The sequence below is a fragment of the Asterias amurensis genome, chromosome 9, assembly GCF_032118995.1.
Source record: "Asterias amurensis chromosome 9, ASM3211899v1".
Classification (NCBI taxonomy): domain Eukaryota; kingdom Metazoa; phylum Echinodermata; class Asteroidea; order Forcipulatida; family Asteriidae; genus Asterias; species Asterias amurensis.
The window spans coordinates 1,355,835-1,376,965 of record NC_092656.1 but is presented as its reverse complement, the minus strand read 5'-3'; the positions used below and the strand labels follow the sequence as shown (position 1 = coordinate 1,376,965).

The 21,131-nt window shown below is 37.9% G+C and overlaps 1 protein-coding gene across 1 annotated transcript; it reads left to right on the top strand.

Moving 5' to 3' along the window:
- The first annotated feature begins 888 nt into the window (after window positions 1–888).
- Window positions 889–20,820, top strand: LOC139941637 (uncharacterized). The gene is made up of 6 exons (XM_071938223.1): window positions 889–1,220; window positions 6,324–6,464; window positions 8,301–8,460; window positions 8,621–11,063; window positions 19,783–19,923; window positions 20,547–20,820. Exons 1-4 carry the CDS (start codon window positions 1,214–1,216, stop codon window positions 8,694–8,696), a joined length of 384 nt encoding a protein of 127 aa, XP_071794324.1. The 5' UTR covers window positions 889–1,213; the 3' UTR covers window positions 8,697–11,063; window positions 19,783–19,923; window positions 20,547–20,820.
- The last annotated feature ends 311 nt before the right edge of the window (window positions 20,821–21,131 follow it).

Below are 21,131 nucleotides of genomic sequence, written 5' to 3'. Positions count from 1 at the left end.
TGTCTGTCTTTGAGTCACTCAAATGTCTTGAAAAAGCCTTAACAATTCGGTAACTTCATAATAGAGAGGGTATCTTGGTTTAAAGAAAGAACTCTGTTTGTAGGGCCTAACTAATGTTTTGTTGAATGTTTGAGGGTATTAGTGGGCGAAAGTTGTGCGATGTGGCGCGTACCCGTTTGCTTGTTTCAAATGACTTCATCGATTAAGGCCTCTGTGCGTGTATTTCAGGGAGAACACCGGTCACGTTTAAACACGGGTGAAAATTATTTCCTGTAATTAAAATTCGAAGTAAACATTGTTCCATAGAGTACACTGTAAAGTTTGCCTTTTTAAAAGGGACTGGACACTCCCCAGCCATTTATGGACACTGTGGCCCTTTTGAAACCACGGCTTCGGCTTTGGATTTGGCTTCAGACAACGTTCTCTTGTCTGAGCGCGTAATAGGCAAAGCACGCGCAAATTGTCAAAACAGCCACAGTGCCAAGCTAGCCTAAGCCGAATCTGGAGCCGAAGCCGTTGATTCGAAAAGGGCGTATGTCGGTGCTCACTAGAACCACCTCGTGCACGTGTAGACTGCACAGCCGTCCCGCATCGCATTGATGCACACATAGTCTTGCCCCAAGATTGCTCGATATTGGATAGTGTACTGCGCTCAGTGCTGACTCGCTAAAGCGCGCCCTCCTTTGACTGGTTTGTGGGGCAAGACTTAGCCTGAACGTCTGACGTCATTCTTCGAGCGGATAAAGACAGGGGCCTAGTCTAGGCAAGACTAGACTCGCTAGACTACGCCGGAGACTAGTCTTGCCCCACGAACCAGTCGAAGGAGGGCGCGCTTTAGCGAGTTACAGTTTAGCGCAGTACATACACTATCCAATATCGAGCAATCGCCTCGGGGCAAGACTTATGCACACACGGCTCAAATTTATGCTCGATTGTGGTTTATTTTAAAGCCACGAACAAAGCTAGTAGCACTAGAGCTTAGTTGAAAAGAATTTGCCGAATTTGACCCTGCTATTTGAACGATCCCCTCTATTATTATAAAAGGGCCATGCACAATCCTGCCAGCCTTTAAACACATGACGTGTAATGTTCCCAGTGTCACGTATCGTACAATCACACACACCAACTAAACAGACCCAGCTCTATAATAGCCGTCGCAGAACAGCAAGAACTCTCCACACACAGCTCTTTGTAACAAACCACCTGCCACACCATGGCCAGTAAGTATTCACTTCAAAATAATGGAATGTTAGTGTAGTTTGGGCCGTGTAAGAATAAGAACATGGTTGGGGTTGGGCCAATGATTCTATCCATAGAGCAAGGTCCTTACTCTGTATGTTCTATCCTTGGTCATGATGGTTTGGCGTTGCCTGTATGGTCATTCGATATCATAATCTCTGAATACACTACCTGTGTGCAAAGATAATAAATGTTTATCTACATTTAGGCCTATATATGTGTACAATCCCGTATTGAAAGGTATAATGTGCAAAGTTGCACGTGGATGTGTTTTTCGTTTGCGTGTGAAATGCGCCTGTGGCATCGTAAACAAAAGGGTCTATATTCTTGTTGCGCAAGCCCACGTTTAAATAACAGATAGGCTGGAAAAGGAAGAGGGTACATTTGACCATTCTAAAACCATTTGAAGCATTGTTCGTCAACTAGGCCTTCTTAAATGGGAATATAAGGGCTGTCCCTTATAAAAATTCACTGTAGTTTTACTATAAAAAATACTACAATTTAATTGCAGTATAACTGTAGTTTTATTGAAGTTTCACTACACTTTTATTTCAAAATTACTCCAGTAATTATACTTTTACTATAGTTATCCTGGAGTTATACTATAGTACTAACTGTAGTAAATCTATACTGTTTTCGAACATTTTGTATAGTAAACCTGCAGTAAAACTACAGTATAACTACAGTTTTATTGCAGTTTAACTATAGTATTACTTAGTTAAACTATAGTATTACCACAACATAACTGTAGTTTTACCACATCATTACTTTAAAATTCACTACAATTCTACTATAAAAATACTACAATTTAATTGTAGTATAACTGTAGTTTTATTGAAGTTTCACTATACTTTTACTTCAAAATTACTCTACAGTAATTATACTTATACTATTGTTATCCTGTAGTTATACTATAATACTTACTGTAGTAAATCTATACTGTTTTCGAACATTTTGTATAGTAAACCTGCAGTATAATTACAGTAAAACTAGTTTTATTGCAGTAAAACTGTAGTATTACTTAGTTAAACTATAGTATTACCACAACATAACTGTAGTTTTACCACATCATTACTTTAAAATTCACTACAATTCTACTATAAAAATACTACAATTTAATTGCAGTACAACTGTAGTTTTATTGAAGTTTCACTACACTTTTACTTCAAAATTACTCCAGTAATTATACTTATACTATAGTTATCCTGGAGTTATACTATAGTACTTACTGTAGTAAATCTATACTGTTTTCGAACATTTTGTATAGTACACCAGCAGTATAATTACAGTAACACTGCAATTCGATTGCAGTGAAACTGTAGTATTACTTAGTTAAACTATAGTATTACCACAACATAACTGTAGTTTTACCACATCATTACTTTTTTTACAGTAAACCTGCAGTATAATTACAATAAAACTGCAATACGATTGCAGTGTAACTATAGTATTCCTTAGTTTAATAGTATACCACAACTTAACTGTAGTTTTACCAGAAAGCAGTGTAAATGAAATACATGCAGCACCTTTTTTAGCAATATCACAGGACAGGATTAATCTCTTTTTGGAATAATTATCTTGAGGAAGACGTAGCCTAAACACCGCACCATGCTTCATTGCCAGCCTTCTGTTGATGGTGATGTTGATTGAGTTGTCTTTATCAGAGAAGCACAAGATCTGTAAAAGAAGAAATTGGAAAATACGTGTCAGAAATAATAAAACATTTGCCAAAACTATTAGGTTTGCACAATTCTCCAGTCTGTAAAGTCAGATGAGGAAAGAGGTTATCGACTACTCCAGTCTAAGTACTTTCTGTCATGATTATGAACGTGACAACTAATGTTTAACGAAACCCACACTATCAAATATTAATTTGGGTTTAAATGTCGGACCCAAGGCAATTTCCTAGCCAAGAAAAAAAGTGAAGTAGGGCCAACAAAAATAATTAAGGATTAAATAAACACAAACATACCATACCACAGATTTTTTTTTTTTTTAACAAAATTAAATAAAAACTAGTTAACCTCACTGCAGCACTTTGCCTAGCAATAGCATGCCTAGCCCCACTTGTCATGCTTCTCATGCTTGTGTGGCCGAATGCATCGACAAGAGTCTGCATTCAGAAGTGTTAAGAGTCTGCTACAAAAAATTATAATTCAGGGCCTTCATTCATGAGTTTATACACTGCAACTAATTAAGATAAATTTATGAATGGTGGCTCTGATTCTGAATTATAATAATATTAATAACAGTACAGGGTAGACCAAGACAGCATGGACAGAGTATCAAGTAGGCCCCCTATTATGTATGAATCTTTTCCCCAAGAACACAGGGGTCGAAATTGCCACTAGCCCGCTAGCCCGGGACTACCAGATTTACAGCCGGGCTACTCATTTTTCCAGTTTGATAGCCCGACGGGCTAGTGGAAAAAATAATGCAAAAATCATCATCACAAACAATAAAGAACTATGTTATTGGTGTATTGTAAAGTTTGAGCCGTGACGCGAGACATAATGTGTCTATCGGGCTACCAAAATCTAATCAGGGCTACTAAAAATTATTGGTCACTAGCCCTGCTGACTACCATGGAAATACACTTAATTTCGACCCCTGGAACACTTAAAATTAATAGAATAATCTTTAACATATCCCTCATAGGTTCCAAGTCCAACCAAACCAAAGCGATTAATTACACACAAAAAACAAAAACAACAATTAGGCTAAAATCTAACACGTACTTACCAAACAAAAATGATCACCGACATCACTCTCACGGCGACGGTACCTGACGGACGTCGATCGTCTATTCTCTCTTGCTCTTAATTTTTCACTGTGAAATTCACATTTAATCAGCCCCCACACAGTCAGCCTTTAAAATTCACTGGAAATACCTCCATAATGTACAATTATCATACACCAAAACTACAACATCATCACAGAATATAGAATCCGTTGGTGTCTGCCGTTTGAAACAGTTTGAAACTGACTCTGACTGATAGATAGACGGGCTCCACATGTTGTGCAGAACATAGCTATTCAGTTTACATAAGCGAAGTCTAGGTGCTGACCTGTTATACAACCACTTATCGTATAGCGCCCTCTATTGGTGGAAAAGTGTCCAGTCATTATTTTTCGAGCCACAATACAAAGATCTTGAACTCGGGGGGGGGGGGGGAAGAGTATGTTTAAAAACATTTTTGTTTAAGCTGGGATTCTACTTTTGAAAAGTTTTTAAAGAAATGTTTATAATAGAAACTAAGAAACTAATTTCTATAGAATATAGACAACCTGAAACAGGGACTCCACTTTTAAAAATAAACGCAATATTGTAGAAATTTAGATCCATAGAAAACTAGAATTCTTTAGTAAAATCTTAGTATTAAGTTTTACTACAGTTTTTTTAAAAGTTTAACCTCAGTTTGTAGATAAAGTAAAACTGAAGTATATTCAAAATATAAAACTATAGTTTTACTTGTTATATACTACTGTTGTATTGTAGTTTTACTGAAGTACGTATTTTAATAAAACTACAATAACTTTACTCTGAGGGAAAATTTATTTTTTACTATAGGTATTATAGTAAACTTTACAAACTATAGTGAAACTATAGAATAACTATGGTAAAACTACAGTGAATTTTTAAAGTAAAACTGAAGTATATTCAAAATATAAAACTGTAGTTTTACTTCTAATATACTACAGTTATATTGTAGTTTTACTGAAGTACGTATTGTAATAAAACTACAGTAACTTTACTCTGAGGGAAAATTTATTTTTTACTATAGGTATTATAGTAAACTTTACAAACTATAGTGAAACTATAGAATAACTATGGTAAAACTACAGTGAATTTTTAAAGTAAAACTGAAGTTTATCCAAAATATAAAACTGTAGTTTTACTTCTAATATACTACAGTTATATTGTAGTTTTACTGAAGTACGTATTGTAATAAAACTACAGTAACTTTACTCTGAGGGAAACTTTATTTTTACTATAGGTATTATAATAAAACTTTACAAACTATAGTGAAACTATAGAATAACTATGGTAAAACTACAGTGAATTTTTATAAGGGGTGGCCTACAGTATTTACAGTTTTGCTCTTAATATAAATACTAGTCTGAAATGATTACAGAACAATAAAACCTAGTTGGAGAGTTAGAGTTATATCAACCGGTTCTTTTCAGAACCACCCCAACTCATTAGAAATAGTCATTATACATGGTGTTACCGCAAGAACCTTTCCATATAAACTAGGCCTATATACATCTATCAGTATGCCAGTTAGATAACCAATGTTGGTAAATAGACCTTATGCATTGACGTCACCCAGACGCCATCTTAGAGGAAAAACAGTGACGAAACAATCGAAACGCACAGATTTGTACGCGCGGCGCACAGGATTGGCCAATGAACAACCTCCTTTTGACCTCTAGGTGAGGGCGCCCTACTGAAATGACGTCATGTGCATAAGATCAATTCGTATAGTCCATAGTCCAAGCAGCCTGGATTTTCATATTTTAAAGGGCAAGGGTATTATTTACGATTTGCAAAGGACACTTCCAATCTTTAAGTCTATGATGGGGATTTTTAGAGGCAGTGGAGAACGTCCAGCCAAGCTTGCGTTTATTTTTCGGAGGCAAATAGGTTTCAAACAGGAAATTCCACGCTGATGTTCCACACTGAGAAAAAGTATAAACCTACATTTCAGATTGTTTGAAGGCTAAAGACCAACCATTCAACGCTCATTCAACCAATGGAATGAGTTCTTTTTGCATCGTTATCGTTATCGTTCTCGTTATCGCTGCAGTGGGACCGGTATTTTCCTTTTAAACAAAGGCTCATGAATATGCATTTCATGATGAACGATTGTTTGCGGTTATTTCAATGTTCATAAAGTGTAGGCCTATGAGTTAGGGGGGGGGGGGGGGGGGCAAGAAGCAAATCATTCCCCCATTTAATTGATGTAGCTCCACATACCTTGCAGCAAAAATGCTGTTAGTTGGATGTCAGTAGAGCGTCACGGTGCCCAGAATTTGAGGCTATAATATGCCACTATTATTATTATAATTTTTATATCTAGATTTGTTGGAAGCGATTGAGAAGCAGAATGCTGCATTTGGGAAGTTTTTCGGCGCTAATGATCTGGATGGACTCAAGAGTCTCTACACTGAGGATTGTAGAATGATGCCACAGGGAGCGGACACACTCATCGGAAACCATGGTAACTGACACTACTGGGGGAGGTGGCTAGTGTTGGTTCCAAGACCTTCGCACGGGTCAAGAGATCATTTGTAGTGTTGTATCCTTGGTTGTAGGCACTGGGCACTATTGGTAATTACTCAAAAGGAATTGTTAGCATAAAAATTTACTTAGTAACGAGCAATGGAGAGCTGTTGGTAGTGTCAAACATTGTGTGAAACGGCTTCTTTTGAAGTAACAGATTTTGGGGAAAGGGTAATTTCTCACTCAGATAATAAATGACTTCAGCATCTGAAAGCAAACAATTTAGGAACAAGGGTGTTTTTTCTTTCATTGTTCTCAAGCAACTGCGATGACCAACTAAGTCCAAATGTTCACACAGTTGTTACTGTATGCATATGTTGGGATACACCAAGTGAGAATGAATACTGGTCACTGACATGTCCAGTGCATTAAAGGAGTTAAGGGTTGCCTGCCCGCCATCGAACAATGAGAACATATATCCTCTGCTTACCAGTTATCACGCTATTATGCCTTTTTCTTTGAATTGGGAAAAAAATAATGATGCAATATATCAACCGATGCCCTAATTATCTTCAATTGTTAATACGAAGTATGCAAACATATATTAAAACTTGATGGACATTGAAATGTTCACACCACACACCGATCTTGGATGACTTCAACTGGCCCCATTTGTTTTGAGTTTTTCCTATTTTCACGGCAAACAAGAAAGTATGGTTTCCCGGTGAAGCCATACATGGAAGAAACATCTGCAGTGACTACAAGTGTTCTTTGAGACTCTGTGTATGACTGTATAGCCAGCAGTTGCCTTCATTTTATTCAAAATATTTTTTTATTAAATTTTTTAAATTACCATGGTAACTTGCAAAAAAATAAAAAAAAAATAAAACAAAAATAAAAAGTGTGAATAATTACTGGCTTCAAAATCTGATTTCTATTTATTTTTTTTCTACTTTTTTTCTTAATATTTATAATAAAGCGTATTAATAAACAGTGATAATTGAATCAACAAGCTGATGTTTAAATTTTAATATTAATAATAGTATTGATACGAGGGTTACAAAATAAAAATCTCAAAAAATATTAGAAAATGATATAAGGCACATGGCTTCTTTAAGCCTCTGTATTTTTCTTTAAGAATGCTCAGCAAAACATTCAGTCACATGATTTTGATCATCATGAATTGTGAATTGAAATAGCGTTTGATGAAACTTTTTCGGTGGGCAAATATTTTTTTATGGCCTCAACATTATGACATATTTTTGTACCTTGTAGAAATACCTACAATACCAACTTTTTTGCATTTACAAGTGCAAATGACCAGTGGAGCATTACGTGTTTCTAAGTTTTGGTCAAAGAAGAGGAGACTCTTTGCTTGGCAAATAAAACCACACAATTTTTATCTAGGGACTGTTTACATCGCGCACAGAGAGGTAAAAGATTTGCCACGATATTAGGGACACCTCGAAAACAGGACCTCCTACGATATATAAATAGATAGTTCCCACATGACGTAAATTGGCCATCTTTACGGGCAATTTGGAACACATAGCCATGTGTTTTGCGCAAGAACGGCGTGCAGCACGCGCAGAATTTACAAAACTCGTTGCCTGATTGGTTAGTAAACAGCGTGGTTGCGTTAATAAACTGAGCGCTTGACGCGCCTGCAAGCGTAAATGCAATTTGCCCGTAAAGATGGCGTCTATTGCAACTTATCTATACACACACACACACAAAACGATGAAAATGAATGCCAACAAATTTGAAAGGCTTGAAAATAATTTAATCTACGTTAAAGTTCATTGCTATTTTCTATGAATTCTCTTTCATGCAGTTGTCCCCAAGGTGATGGGTGGGATGCGAGACATGGGCGCTACCTCCTGCCAGCTCATAACTGATGAAGTCGGACCTCTAGGGGGCTCTGACGACACGGTGTATGAGAGGGGACATTATATATTCGGTAAAGCGGATGGGTCAGAGTTAGCTGTCGGCAAGTACGTCATCATGTCGTTATTTAGTTTACCCCATTTGTATAAGCTGTACCACCAGTAATAAAATAAAAACAATAAATAATAATAAAAATAACACATGCGTGGTTTTATAGATATTGAAAGTTGCTGGTCTGAAACCCAAGTTTTTATTTTCATTCCACAGATATGTTGTCATCTGGAAAAAGACAAGCGAAGGTTATAAAATGCACATTGACATTTTCAACGACAACAAGGCCTAATTGTGGTCAATCCTATGGTTGTCCAAACTTATCGGACAAGTGGATCTAAATGCGAATATGAAACACAACGGACCCTTACTGCTCTCAAAATTATGTAGGGCAAAAATTGTCAACTATACGCTTTGACAAAATTTGAATTAAAGGATAACGAACAAATTATTACAAATCCAGTGCAACTCTTTTTATGTATAATACATTGCCTGTGATCTTTATGTGAAATGGGACAAGCTGACGAATACTCACAACTAAAATCAATTGTTTCGAACACAAACTAATGTGAGTTTGCATTACAAAGTTATTGATCGTTTTTACGAAATGAATTCCATGGTACCGTATAGGCTTCAAACAAAAGAAACGATGTTTTCCTATAGGTAGAACAAAGAACAACGTATAGAACGGGATTGAACCAATGACCTCCGGATTAATGTGCAGGTGTTCTGGAAAAATCTGTCCCCGGATATTCTGTCATAGGAAAGTTTTGGAAGAGGAGGATTCAAACGAGGGCGCTTTCAGGAGAATTTTTTACACAGTTTGCCATATCTGGGAACAGAATCTCCGGGGGTGGGGGGTGGGGGACCAGAATCTACTGCCAACTGAATTATATAGTCCTATGTTGGCGGTCTCCCTAATTTTGGCAATATCTTTGTTCGTTTTTATTTTATCGCTCTCCCAGAAACATGGAGAGTGACTTAGAGTGTTTTTGCCTTTTCGCTGATTTGCCTTTTCGCTGATATAGGCAAATGTTCAAATAAGATATTGTTGTGATTAGAAGTATTGTTTTATCTATTTTAATGAATCCTAACTAAGTATTAATTTTGGACTAGTCGATGTCATTCCTGTCTGTCTTTGAATCGCTCGAATCTCCTGGAAAACCTTTTAAAAATGCGGTCACTTCATTAAAGGCAGTGGACACTATTGGTAATTACTCGAAATAATTGTCAGCATAAAACCTCACTTGGTAACAATTAACGGGGAGAGGTTGATAGCATAAAACATTGTGAGAAACGGCTCCCTCTGAAGGGACGTAGTTTTCGAGAAAGAAGTATATTTCCACGAATTTGATTTCAATACCTCAAGTTTAGAACTTGAGGTCTCGAAATCAAGCATCTAAAACTACACAACTTCGTGTGACAAGGGTGTTCTTTTATTTCGATCATATCTCGCAACTCCGACGACCAACTGAGCTCAAAGTTTCAGAGGTTTGTTATTTTATGCATATTGTAACGCTCGTGCCAATCAGCCAGTAGAGGGCGCCAGCACGGCTCCGCGGTGGAGCTAGTTGCTGGTTGGCCCCCTGCTGGAAGATTGGTAAACCCGCTCGCCTGGAGATGTTTTTCCTGTGTCTAGATTTGTGAATTTATAAAGATTGGACGTCTGGAATAAAACGGTCAGGAATTCAAGCAGAAATACTGGTTTTTAGTGTGTTTCATTGCTCCGTATTGTTGTGGTTATTAACACAGGATTTTTGTGTTACAATATGTGATAAGACTGGTGTTTGACAATTACCAAAAGTGTCCACTGTCTTTAAGAGGATGTCCTAGTTAACCGAAAGAACTCTGCTTGTAGGGCCTAACTTGTTTTGTTGTAAAACAAAATTGTTTGAGTGTTTTTGTACAGCTTATTGCTGTTTGCTCAATTAACTAAGTTTTTATCTATAGACCATTGACAACTATACCGATTGTGTACATGCAGGCAAGGGGTTTCTTATACACCCATGACCGCTGTTGATTCTTGATTGACACCCTCTAGAGTGTGTGGCATGGTCCAACTTAGGGTATCGTGGTAATGAGCAGACCAGTGGGTACGATGTGGTTAAGACAATGACATCGTATGCCTTCATAAACCTTCCTCACTGCAGGGTGTTATTTTAAACAAATTATTAAATTGAATTCTCACCCCCCCCCATCTCACCCCCCCCCCCCCAAACTCATGCTAGGAGACTATATCAGCACTCAATGCCACTAAAATTGTTACTATGTTCGATCACAATGCACTTCCAATCAGCGTGTCTTGCCAAGATAAAACCATTCAAGAACAGAATAATGCCTATCTACAAGCCAATATGCACAGGAATAGTCGTTGCGAGGCACTAGTGTAGTGGTCTCAAGGTAAATAATGAACACAAAGTGGGGCAATGTTTAGTCAGGTACCCTTTTTTAGTTAAGACAAAATAAATAAAAAGAGAAGTAAAATTAAACATAAATGTATTTTGATACAACGATGACGATATAACCAACAAAATGGAACACGCAGCAAATTAAATGAGTCTGGGAACCCATTTATCACAATGACTACGATAAGCAAAGCATCGACCCGACACCTTTAATTGTTGCGTTTGAACCACACAAGCATCAAGAAACATGGATGGTAAGTATAATTTTATTTAAAAATTAGGGGTTCGATGCTTAATTATGGCATGTTTTTGCTCTATTTAGATTGTATTTTTTTCTACCCCATGTGACAGAAAGGTCACACCATAAAAACTAACCATGCACGCGTGATGATTTTGCATGAACTTTTCTGGTGTAATTGTAACTAAAAAGTCGTAGCTAACTAGTACCGTGTAGCAGGGGAAATCATTTACAGGCAATGGAAACTATTGGTAATTACTTAAAATAGTTATTAACATAAAACCTTACTTGGTAATGATTAATGGGGAGAGGTTGATGGTATAAAACATTGTGAGAAACGGCACCCTTTGAAGTGCCATTGTTTTCGAGAAAGAAGTAATTATCCACGAATTTGATTTCGAGACCTCAGATTTAGAATCCCTTGTGTATTTTTCCCCCTTTAAATTTCTTCGTCCTATTTAAAAACGTTTTTTTTTGTAGTTTTCAAAATGTATGTGTGCTTGGATCTAGTGCTTTTGTTAAATGAATGTGCAATGTTTTTCTGTGTAAATTTTTTGTAATATTTAGGTGTTCGGACTCGAGTCCGAAGACCTCTTGTTTTTGTTCGGTTTTTTTTTTTTTTTTTTTTTTTTTCTTTTTTTTTTTTTTTTACTTCGTCTTCTTCTCCGTGGTTTTTGTCCGCTAACAAAGACATACTTGCTAAGCTCACATAAACTTCACACATAGTTAGATATTCATTAGTAGATGAAACCGTTTTAGTTTCGTCATGATGACGTCATCAGGTGTCGAATTACAAGGTTTTTAGGTTCAAAAAGTGACCATTTGCTTTTCGCTATATGTCTTCGAATTTTATAGTTATGATATTCATAATTACGCATCTGATAGATCAAGACTGGGACAACATTTGAAAAGTTAACGTCAAAATCGTATGACCCCTCCTTCCGTTCGTACCGGAAGGTCAAAGTTTGCAATTGTATATTTTTCTTCAAAAATACATCTCCGTCCCTTGCCCTCTAACAAAAGCACACTTCCCAAACCTGTATGAACTTCTAACTTCACACATAGTTAGATATTTATCAGGAGAAGAAACCGTTTGAGTTACGTCACGATGACGTCATCAATTCTTGAGTTATGAATTTTCAAAGTTTATTATTTCAAAAAATCATAACTTTTGATCTACATGATGGGTTGTTACAATCGACACATCATCGGAAAGTTCGTTAAAAACTCCGTAAATGCCTCGCAGACATGATCCCATTTTGATCTCGTCTTCTGGTTCAAAATCGAGTTTGAAAATACATAATTTCATGTATAAAGAACTACGAAGTTTCCCCATTGGTTGTGCGTAACACGTGTGTCGTACACGTGTAGTGTATTAGGCATCATTTATTTGGTGGCATGCTGCCAAGTTTATTGTACTCTGTGCCATAGCGTGATTAGCCTTGATCAAGGCTGTTGACGTACTGTTCCCCGGCCCGGTTCGCGGCACACGCATGCAGTACATTCACAAATGTACATTACCATACATTGTACAGCGAGAACAGTACAGCGTAGTCGTGAGAACGGTCGTGTCTTTGTATAGACCCATGTACCGTAAGTGTACCGTATACTGATGGTACATGTACATAGTACGTATGTGTACATACGCTGTACACGTATATATGCACTGGGTTATGTATGGGGGTGCGCTGGCGGAATTCAGTGATGGGGACTGGGATTTTGCAGATCGCGGCCGGCTGTAGCGCCTTGATCAAGGCTATAGCGTGATTAGCCTTGATCAAGGCTGTTGACGTACTGTTCCCCGGCCCGGTTCGCGGCACACGCATGCAGTACATTCACAAATGTACATTACCATACATTGTACAGCGAGAACAGTACAGCGTAGTCGTGAGAACGGTCGTGTCTTTGTATTTTCAACCTCATACACGTGGCTCAAACAACAGCCTTGATGGGTTTGTAAAGCTTTATCGGAATTCCGATAAACGGGTATTCATGATGTGGGCGTGTCATTCTAAACATTGGCCAATCACAGGCGCGATTGAGAATGACGTATTACTGCTAGCAATCATGCCACATCCATGTGTGTGTACGCTGAACGCTAGCTGTATATGTACATGTAGTGTACTACGTGCTTTTTATAGCAGTGTCGGGAGCGTGGTGTATATTAGCTATGATTGTAAGGGGTCTGAATGCGCTGCCGGACGGGTGAGCCGGACATGACTCGCCCGGTCGGTAATGGTGTGGAACAACTTCGAACAACTTCCGTTGTCTTGCGTTTCATTATAACACGAGGACTATAATTACAACGTAGCTGGTAGATTTGTCCCTGAATTGGAAGCGGCTGTACTATATAAGTGTTACGTTGTAGTGTAGTACTAGTAGTATGGCAAGAGTTAGTTTATGAAATAGAACTTTATTTAGTTGTTGTTCAGCCACACGCCATCTTCTACCGTCTGTCGACAACACATATTTTCGATCCCCAACTTTGATTTACCGCGAGAAACGTAATGAATAATATATTTCTACATTAAGACAAAATAAACAGCTGGGTTTCTTATCTCATCTGGTCTGTGTTTTTGCTTCAAGGGGATGGGGTGTGTTGTACTGTCATATGCCCAACACCTAAGAATTCTTACCAAGTAGCCATCTTGCCGGAAACCCATGACACCTGGATACTTTTTTAACCTTTCTCAAACACATTTCACATGGTCTAATTTCCTTCCTTCTATTTCTAAACCCATGATTGATGCGTTAAACGCGGCTGTTACATTTTGTTGAAAGTTTCTGTAGTTGTGTTGCAAATTATACACCATTGATTTCCAGCGACTTACAGTTTTGTTTTACTAGTAGGGATTTCTCCCTTGCCCGCCGCCATTATTGCAACTATACTACAGCCACTGCTTGTTTACAATACGTCGACGAGCACATGTGTGCGAGTGCTTGCAGAACAACGTTGTGATTGACATCGCAGCGAGAGTTTATAGGTCAACCAACAACCAATGAGAACGGGTTGTTAGTAAACATTAGCATAATGAGCTCCGCCCTAAATTTTGGCAGATACAAAACCATCAAGGCGCTACTTGGGAAGACCCATGTACCGTAAGTGTACCGTATACTGATGGTACATGTACATAGTACGTATGTGTACATACGCTGTACACGTATATATGCACTGGGTTATGTATGGGGGTGCGCTGGCGGAATTCAGTGATGGGGACTGGGATTTTGCAGATCGCGGCCGGCTGTAGCGCCTTGATCAAGGCTATAGCGTGATATGCATAGAGCTATATAGCTCTTATTTAGAGCTGTATAGCTCTATTTATGCAGTACGCTGCGAAAATGATTTCCTCTCAATCTTCGGCGTCAAATTGTTCAAATGTTACCCTTCTGATGGCTTAGTGGTCAATGTGGAATTGAAGACGAAGTTTCGCTGAGATGGCCACCTACTTCAGTGATTCATGGGACTTTTAATTATGTGAGAAAACAACAGTACAAAATGACGAACATTGGTCATGTTTTGGTTAAACACCGAGAAGAATAGAGAAGTTGCATCGATCGACCACTCCCCCCGGGTGAAGGGCGTTTTGGGCCCACGGAATTCACGTCAGTATTACAACATCTATTACTTCTTGAACTTAGCATAATCATCAATTGTTTTGATTATTTGTTAAAACAACTATCCAAGTTATTCTGATTTAAATACTTTGAAGAAAAAAAATCTCTGGAATAACATAAGCCCTTTTAAACTTTCTCTGGTAGGAAAGGACGTTACGTAAACTAATCTATTTCTACATCCATGCACAGACATGGATGTTACAATACAAAACATTTAAAGAAAACAGAATGGTTAAAGCATAAGGCCCAAGCAATTAGGAGTGGTCTTGCTAAAATAAACTGCCGGATTAAACAAAACTTTAGTACAAACAAATAAATAAAACAATCCAGATTTTCATCTTCTTCTTGTCTTCGTCCCTTGTCCTCGAACAAAAGCACACTTCCCAAACTCGTATGAACTTGAAACTTCGCACATAGTTAGATATGCATTAGGAGTGGAATAATGTGTTAGTTAGGTCATGATGACGGCATCCATTCTTGAGTTATAAAAATTCAAAGTTTATTATTTCAAAAAATCATTATTTTTGATCCACGTGATGGATTCTTACAATCGATACATAATCGGAAAGGTCGTTAAAAACTCCGTAAAGCCTCGCAGACATGACCCCATTTTTACCTTGTCTTCTGGTTCAAATCAGATTTTTTGTATATTTTCGTCAAAAATACATTTTTTGTTTTGACTACTACCGTACTGCATTGATCACACCGGTTCTCGTCCGATCAGTGAAGTTAAGCAACCTCGGGCCCGGTCAGTACTTGGATGGGAAACCCGCTAAACCAGTTGTTGATGTTTTTTTTTTTTTTTTTTTTTTACTTCTTTTTAAAAATATTATATCAGCTTCGTTTATAGTCTGTTTTCAAGGCGTTTTCAATAAACATTTCCCTTTCGTTTACTTATTCTCTTCTCCAGTCGTCATCATTCATAAGTTCCTATGTCCTCAACCACAAAAGCTATTTTGACAATCTATACATCATATGAAAGGGGTTTACGTACTTCACAAAAATGGATATGTTGGTGACCTTCTCTTGACCTTTTGACCTTTCTAAATCGGAAGTGCATGGAAAATGCTTTGAAAAGGCCTATTTTCATGGGTTTTTCCTTTGATAATTGTCCACCAGGGTGTATGTTTGTACTCCCGGAAGCCGAACACCTTGTTTTTGTTATGACAAAAACTTGAGTCTAGTGTATTTTTAAGTTTGTTCGGCCAACTCAAAAATACCTTGTCCGCTAACAAAAGCACCTTTCCCAAACCCGTATGAACTTGAAACTTCACACATAGATAGGTATTTATTAGGAGAGGAAACCGTTTAAGTTACGTCATGATGACGTCAACCGTTCTTGAATGATGGTCATTCAAAGTTTTTTATTAATATAAAATCATAACTTCTGATCTACACAGGGGATTCTTACAATCAATACATCATCGGAATCATCATTCAAAACTCCGTAAACGCCTCGCAGACATAATCCCATTTCGACCTTGTCTTACGGTTCAAAAGTAAGCATTTGTATATTTTCTTGGCTTAAGTGTTTATGCCCAACGCAGCATACCCCTCGCGACTATAGCTTGTTCAGACTTGTTTACACATTAAACGCCAGTGCCATGTGCGTGCACATGGCGTGATTTTCCATTGATAAGTTTTGACTGGCAAAAGGTCACATACGGAGCTCCAGGAGTGCCATCCAACATATTGAGTTACCGACATACGTTATCTCATCAAGACGACTTATTTCGTGGAACCAGTTACTAACCGACATATTATTTTGCTAAGTCGACTTACTCAAAACTATCAGTTGACTTAATAACATAATTTATCTCATCAAGTCGACTTAGATAAAATGTTAAGTCCACTTACTGACATAATTTATCTCACCAAGTCAACTTACAGTTTACTTATACACAGCCTGCACACGTTGCAAAGTGAGATTGCGAGTTAGGGCCCGCGTGATCGCTAATAATGTGGGGCGTTTTTTGTGCCTGGGATGCAGAAGAATAACCACAATCTAAGACTTGAATCAAGTCTACACCTCGTCCAACTCCGATTGTATTAATTGTATTAGTAAATTCAGGCATCCTCTTCACTTTTATTTTATGTAACAAGCAAAATGATTAATTTACTGATTATATTTAAAAAAGGTTAATGGCTGTTAGCAAACTGCGTCCAACTAACACTACATGGTGTACATGTACTTGCAAAATAGGTTTTGACCCTACGTAATAACTACGTGAGAAGATTGAGACAATAAATCATGAATTCAGTTCAAACGGATAAAAGTTTGTTTTCGTCATATTATTCATCAAACTATAAGCCTTTACACAATGAAAAAAATTCAAAACAAAATGTATGTATGGAAGGTACCAGACAGCACGTAGAGCCGAGTTGAAAAGTGACAATACCAAAGTGCAACCATGAGCCGTGAAGTTACAATATTATATGATGGTTGTCAAAAGGATAAAAAGGTTGTTGTCGCCACAACCAACCCCCTTATATTCAACGAACCATGTGAATATATTCAAACAAACGAAGCCTTCTAAAGAATATCCATGCATAGATTTGCCAGGTGCATAACATTATGTCCCAGCCAGCACTGTGATTTATGTGTGTTTTACTAGTTTCCTCACTCCCCAACCAAAGTGACTACAATACGTCTCTATTGAATAACAATGGTATATTTCGTCATGGTTTTTATTTTCAGCTTTTCCATAGATCCTGTTTTTTATGACTCCCAAAAATGGCCGACCGTGTTAGTTCGCAAATTAAAAGGAAAACCACGCAATTTCGAGGCAAATTTGTGTGGATCATTTTACAACATCTTTCCAACCATTATGTATTTTTAACGCTTTTTATAGACCAACTCGTCCGATCCAAGACAACCTGTTCCTTTAACGCATGTAATGTTATTTACATAAAATAAGAAAATACTGGAACCCACGATCGGGCTAAGCATACTAATTATGTATCGTTTGGAACCTCCTTAACATCTCCTGCCCTAGTGGTGCCCGATCCAAGGCGTCAAACATGACTTAAAGCCATTGGACCCTTTCGGTAAACAGTATTGCCCAAGGCCCACACTTCGTGTATCAAAACTTCTATATCAAATAACAAACCTGTGAAAATTTAGCCTGGAGAAAATAACGGGAAACCCACCCTCGTATTCGCGCGTTTCGCCGTGTCATGACATGTGTTTAAAATAAATCCGTAATTCTTTTGACCCAGAGTGGCTCGGTCCAAGTTGTCAAACATAATGATAATGAAGTAAATTTAATCACAAACAATGGAACCCCCATGAGCGGGCTAAGCACGGGCTAATCATACTAATACTCTGGTAGCACCATGTAATGCTTTACAAGGTGCTGTGGCGCAATTTTGCTGCCGATCGGACCGGGAACACCGGGGCGAAATCCTTCTCTTTTCGATAAGTACACTGGGTTTCTTTTATATGCGTTACATAACACATGGGACCAACGGCTTTACGTCCCATTCGAAGGACGAAGCATTGGTTAAGTGACATCATAATTTTGTAAAGTTAAGAAAACTCCTATAAACATCTTTTGACCCAGAGGTGTTCGGTCCAAGTTGTCAAACATAATGATAATGATGTAAATTTAATCACAAACAATAGAACCCCCATGAGCGGGCTAAGCACGGGATAATCATACTAATATTTTGTAACCGTTGGAACCTACTTTATATCTTTGCCTGGTCAAACATCATTTAAAGGGGCATTACAGTATTACATTTAGTTTTAGCCCGCAAACGTAAAGTTAAAAAGCAATATAAAGACTAGGAAATAGAGTGCTCTCATAGTGGTGCACAAGGTTTGATACACACACATCTCAACGCGTGTTCAGGCTGTTAAGTCAACTTCTTAGTTTCTGTAAGTCGACTTGGTGAGATAGTTGTAAATAGTTGCGTTAAATAATAAGTTTACACTTGGCGCCTCATAAGGGAACGTGTTCCTTTAAAGGAACACGTTGCCTTGGATCGGACGAGTTGGTCAAAACAAAAGCGTTTTTAACCGTTTTTTATATAATGCATATGGTTGAAAAGATGTTTTAAAAGTAGCATACAATGATCCACACAAGTTTGCCTCGAAATTGCGTGGTTTTCCTTATACTGTGCGAACTATCACCGTCGGCCATTTATGGGAGTCAAAATTTTGACCCCCATAAATGGCCGACGTGTTAGTCGACGAGGTAAAAGGAAAACCACGCAATTTCGAGGCATGTTTGTGTGGATCATTGTATTCTACTTTTACAACATCTTTCTACCCATATGCATTTTATAAAAAACGGTTACAAACGTTTTTCAAAGACCAACTCGACCGATCCAAGGCAACGTGTTCCTTTAATTGTTAGTTGTTCGAGCAACAACCCTTTTGATGCTAAATTACCATAATACACATCGAGAAAAAAAATCTTTGCATTTTTAACAACACTTATTTCATTGACTCAAACGCTGACCTTGACGATATCCGAACACCTTGTGTTTGTTTCTACAAACACTAAATTCTAGTTTATCTTAAGTTCACTTCTGTAGATTGTTATTAGCTGGGATCCATGGGAGATCAGTGAGTTTTTCTTACTGAATGGATCTCCCAGGTTAAACAAGAAATAAATAAATAAATAAATAAATAAATAAATAGAACTTGAGGTCTCAAAATCAACCATCTAAACGCATACAACTTCGTGTGACAAGGGTGTTTTTTCTATTATTATCTCGCAAGTTCGATGACCGATTGAGCTCAAATTTTCACAGGTTTGTTATTTTATGCATATGTTGAGATACACCAACTGTGAAGACTAGTCTTTGACAATTACCAATAGTGTCCACTGTCTTTAATGTTTGAAATGTGTCCTTTTTGCTGATAATTTTAGTATTCTTAGGGAATAGTGTTAGGAAAGACACCAGTCGTGTAGGCCTAAATGGTTTCTCTATCACATGTTTGAATTTTCTGATTTCTTTTGAGCTTAGGCTAACATTTCAATTTTGGTTATTGTACATGTGTATGTTTATGTTTCTATTTAGCGACATGAGCACTATAGATTTGTGCGCTTTGCAAATTGTCAATGTTATCTTTATTATTGGTAAATTGATCTCATTATTATAACTTACAGACATTACGGCTGCGATCGAAACGAGGAAAGAGGAATGGAAGAAACATTTTTTAAATAATGACATGATATCAACTAGTCAGATCTACTCATTGGACTGAAAGCTGATGCCGCAAGGAAAAGAAACCATCTTAGGGAGGGAGAGTAAGTTTGCTTTCCATTATTACTATTTGTTTTGTACTCAACATCAACCAAATCATTATCAATCTGCCAAACCAAACACTTGTGGGTTCGCTCTAAATGTTTCATGTATGAGCCCTGGGTCCCAAACGGATAGACAAGCTAACCGTTATGCTCATAGGCTGGGAAAGACCTATATGATAATTCCTGCCAGATTGGGCTATTCTTTAGATGATCTTCCCAGCTCGGCAAAGCCCCGCAAATGAACATAAACGCCGAGCTGGGGATAGCTAATCTCTCTTACTCACCCGCATTCGTGTGACGGCTATGGTTTATGAATTCTTGCACAAACCAGTTTTGATTCAACCTAATAGGACGAAAATGTTGTCAATTCGGTGAGAGAGTACTCAGGTAATGTCTTGAAACAACAAGACAAAGAACGAACTGGACTGAAATAATTGGGCAGGCCCATCTGGAATCAGTACAAAAACAACAAAAATCTGCACACGATATGAGTCAAACCATGCACCATCAATAACAAATGAACACTCAACACGTTTCTTTGTTAAATCAGAACCTTTATTCCCTCCACACTTAGAAAAACTAAATAATATTTCTGTTTTACTCATCATTTTCAAAATATACAGCTATACCAAAGGGCTTAAGGGACCTACGAGACAAAGGTGGCTCGTCAGTGGAGTGGAACACTTTAGAGATAGGTCCAATGGATGGCAACGGTGACGTCATCTTCGAACGCGGCGAGTACAAACTTTCAAACCCAGATGGTCCCGTGTGTGAAGGAAAGTGAGTATTGATATTTCAACATGATATTAATATTTGTACAAAATAAACTTGTGGAATAATATAGCATTTAGAATATATCAATTAATTTGCATTCCCTTTTCAAAAGGCAAGAACTCTTCTAGCCTTGCTCAAGGCAGTCGAATTATTCACTCCGAAAAAAGACCGCCGCTGTATAAAAACCCACCCGTATTCACTGTGCGTAAAACCCACCCGTATTCACTGTGCGTAACATCGCACGACACGATGCCCCGTACACTATCCGCATGCGGAGGCCGTCAGGCCGACAGCCTTGTAGGATCTGTGTTGAAGCCACTGACCTCATTACTATAATAAGCGAAGAGTTCCCACGGTCAGCTCATTACCATAATGCCCGCGAAAGACGAGACATGTTTACCCCACAAACCACCACCACAGACGCATGATAGGGT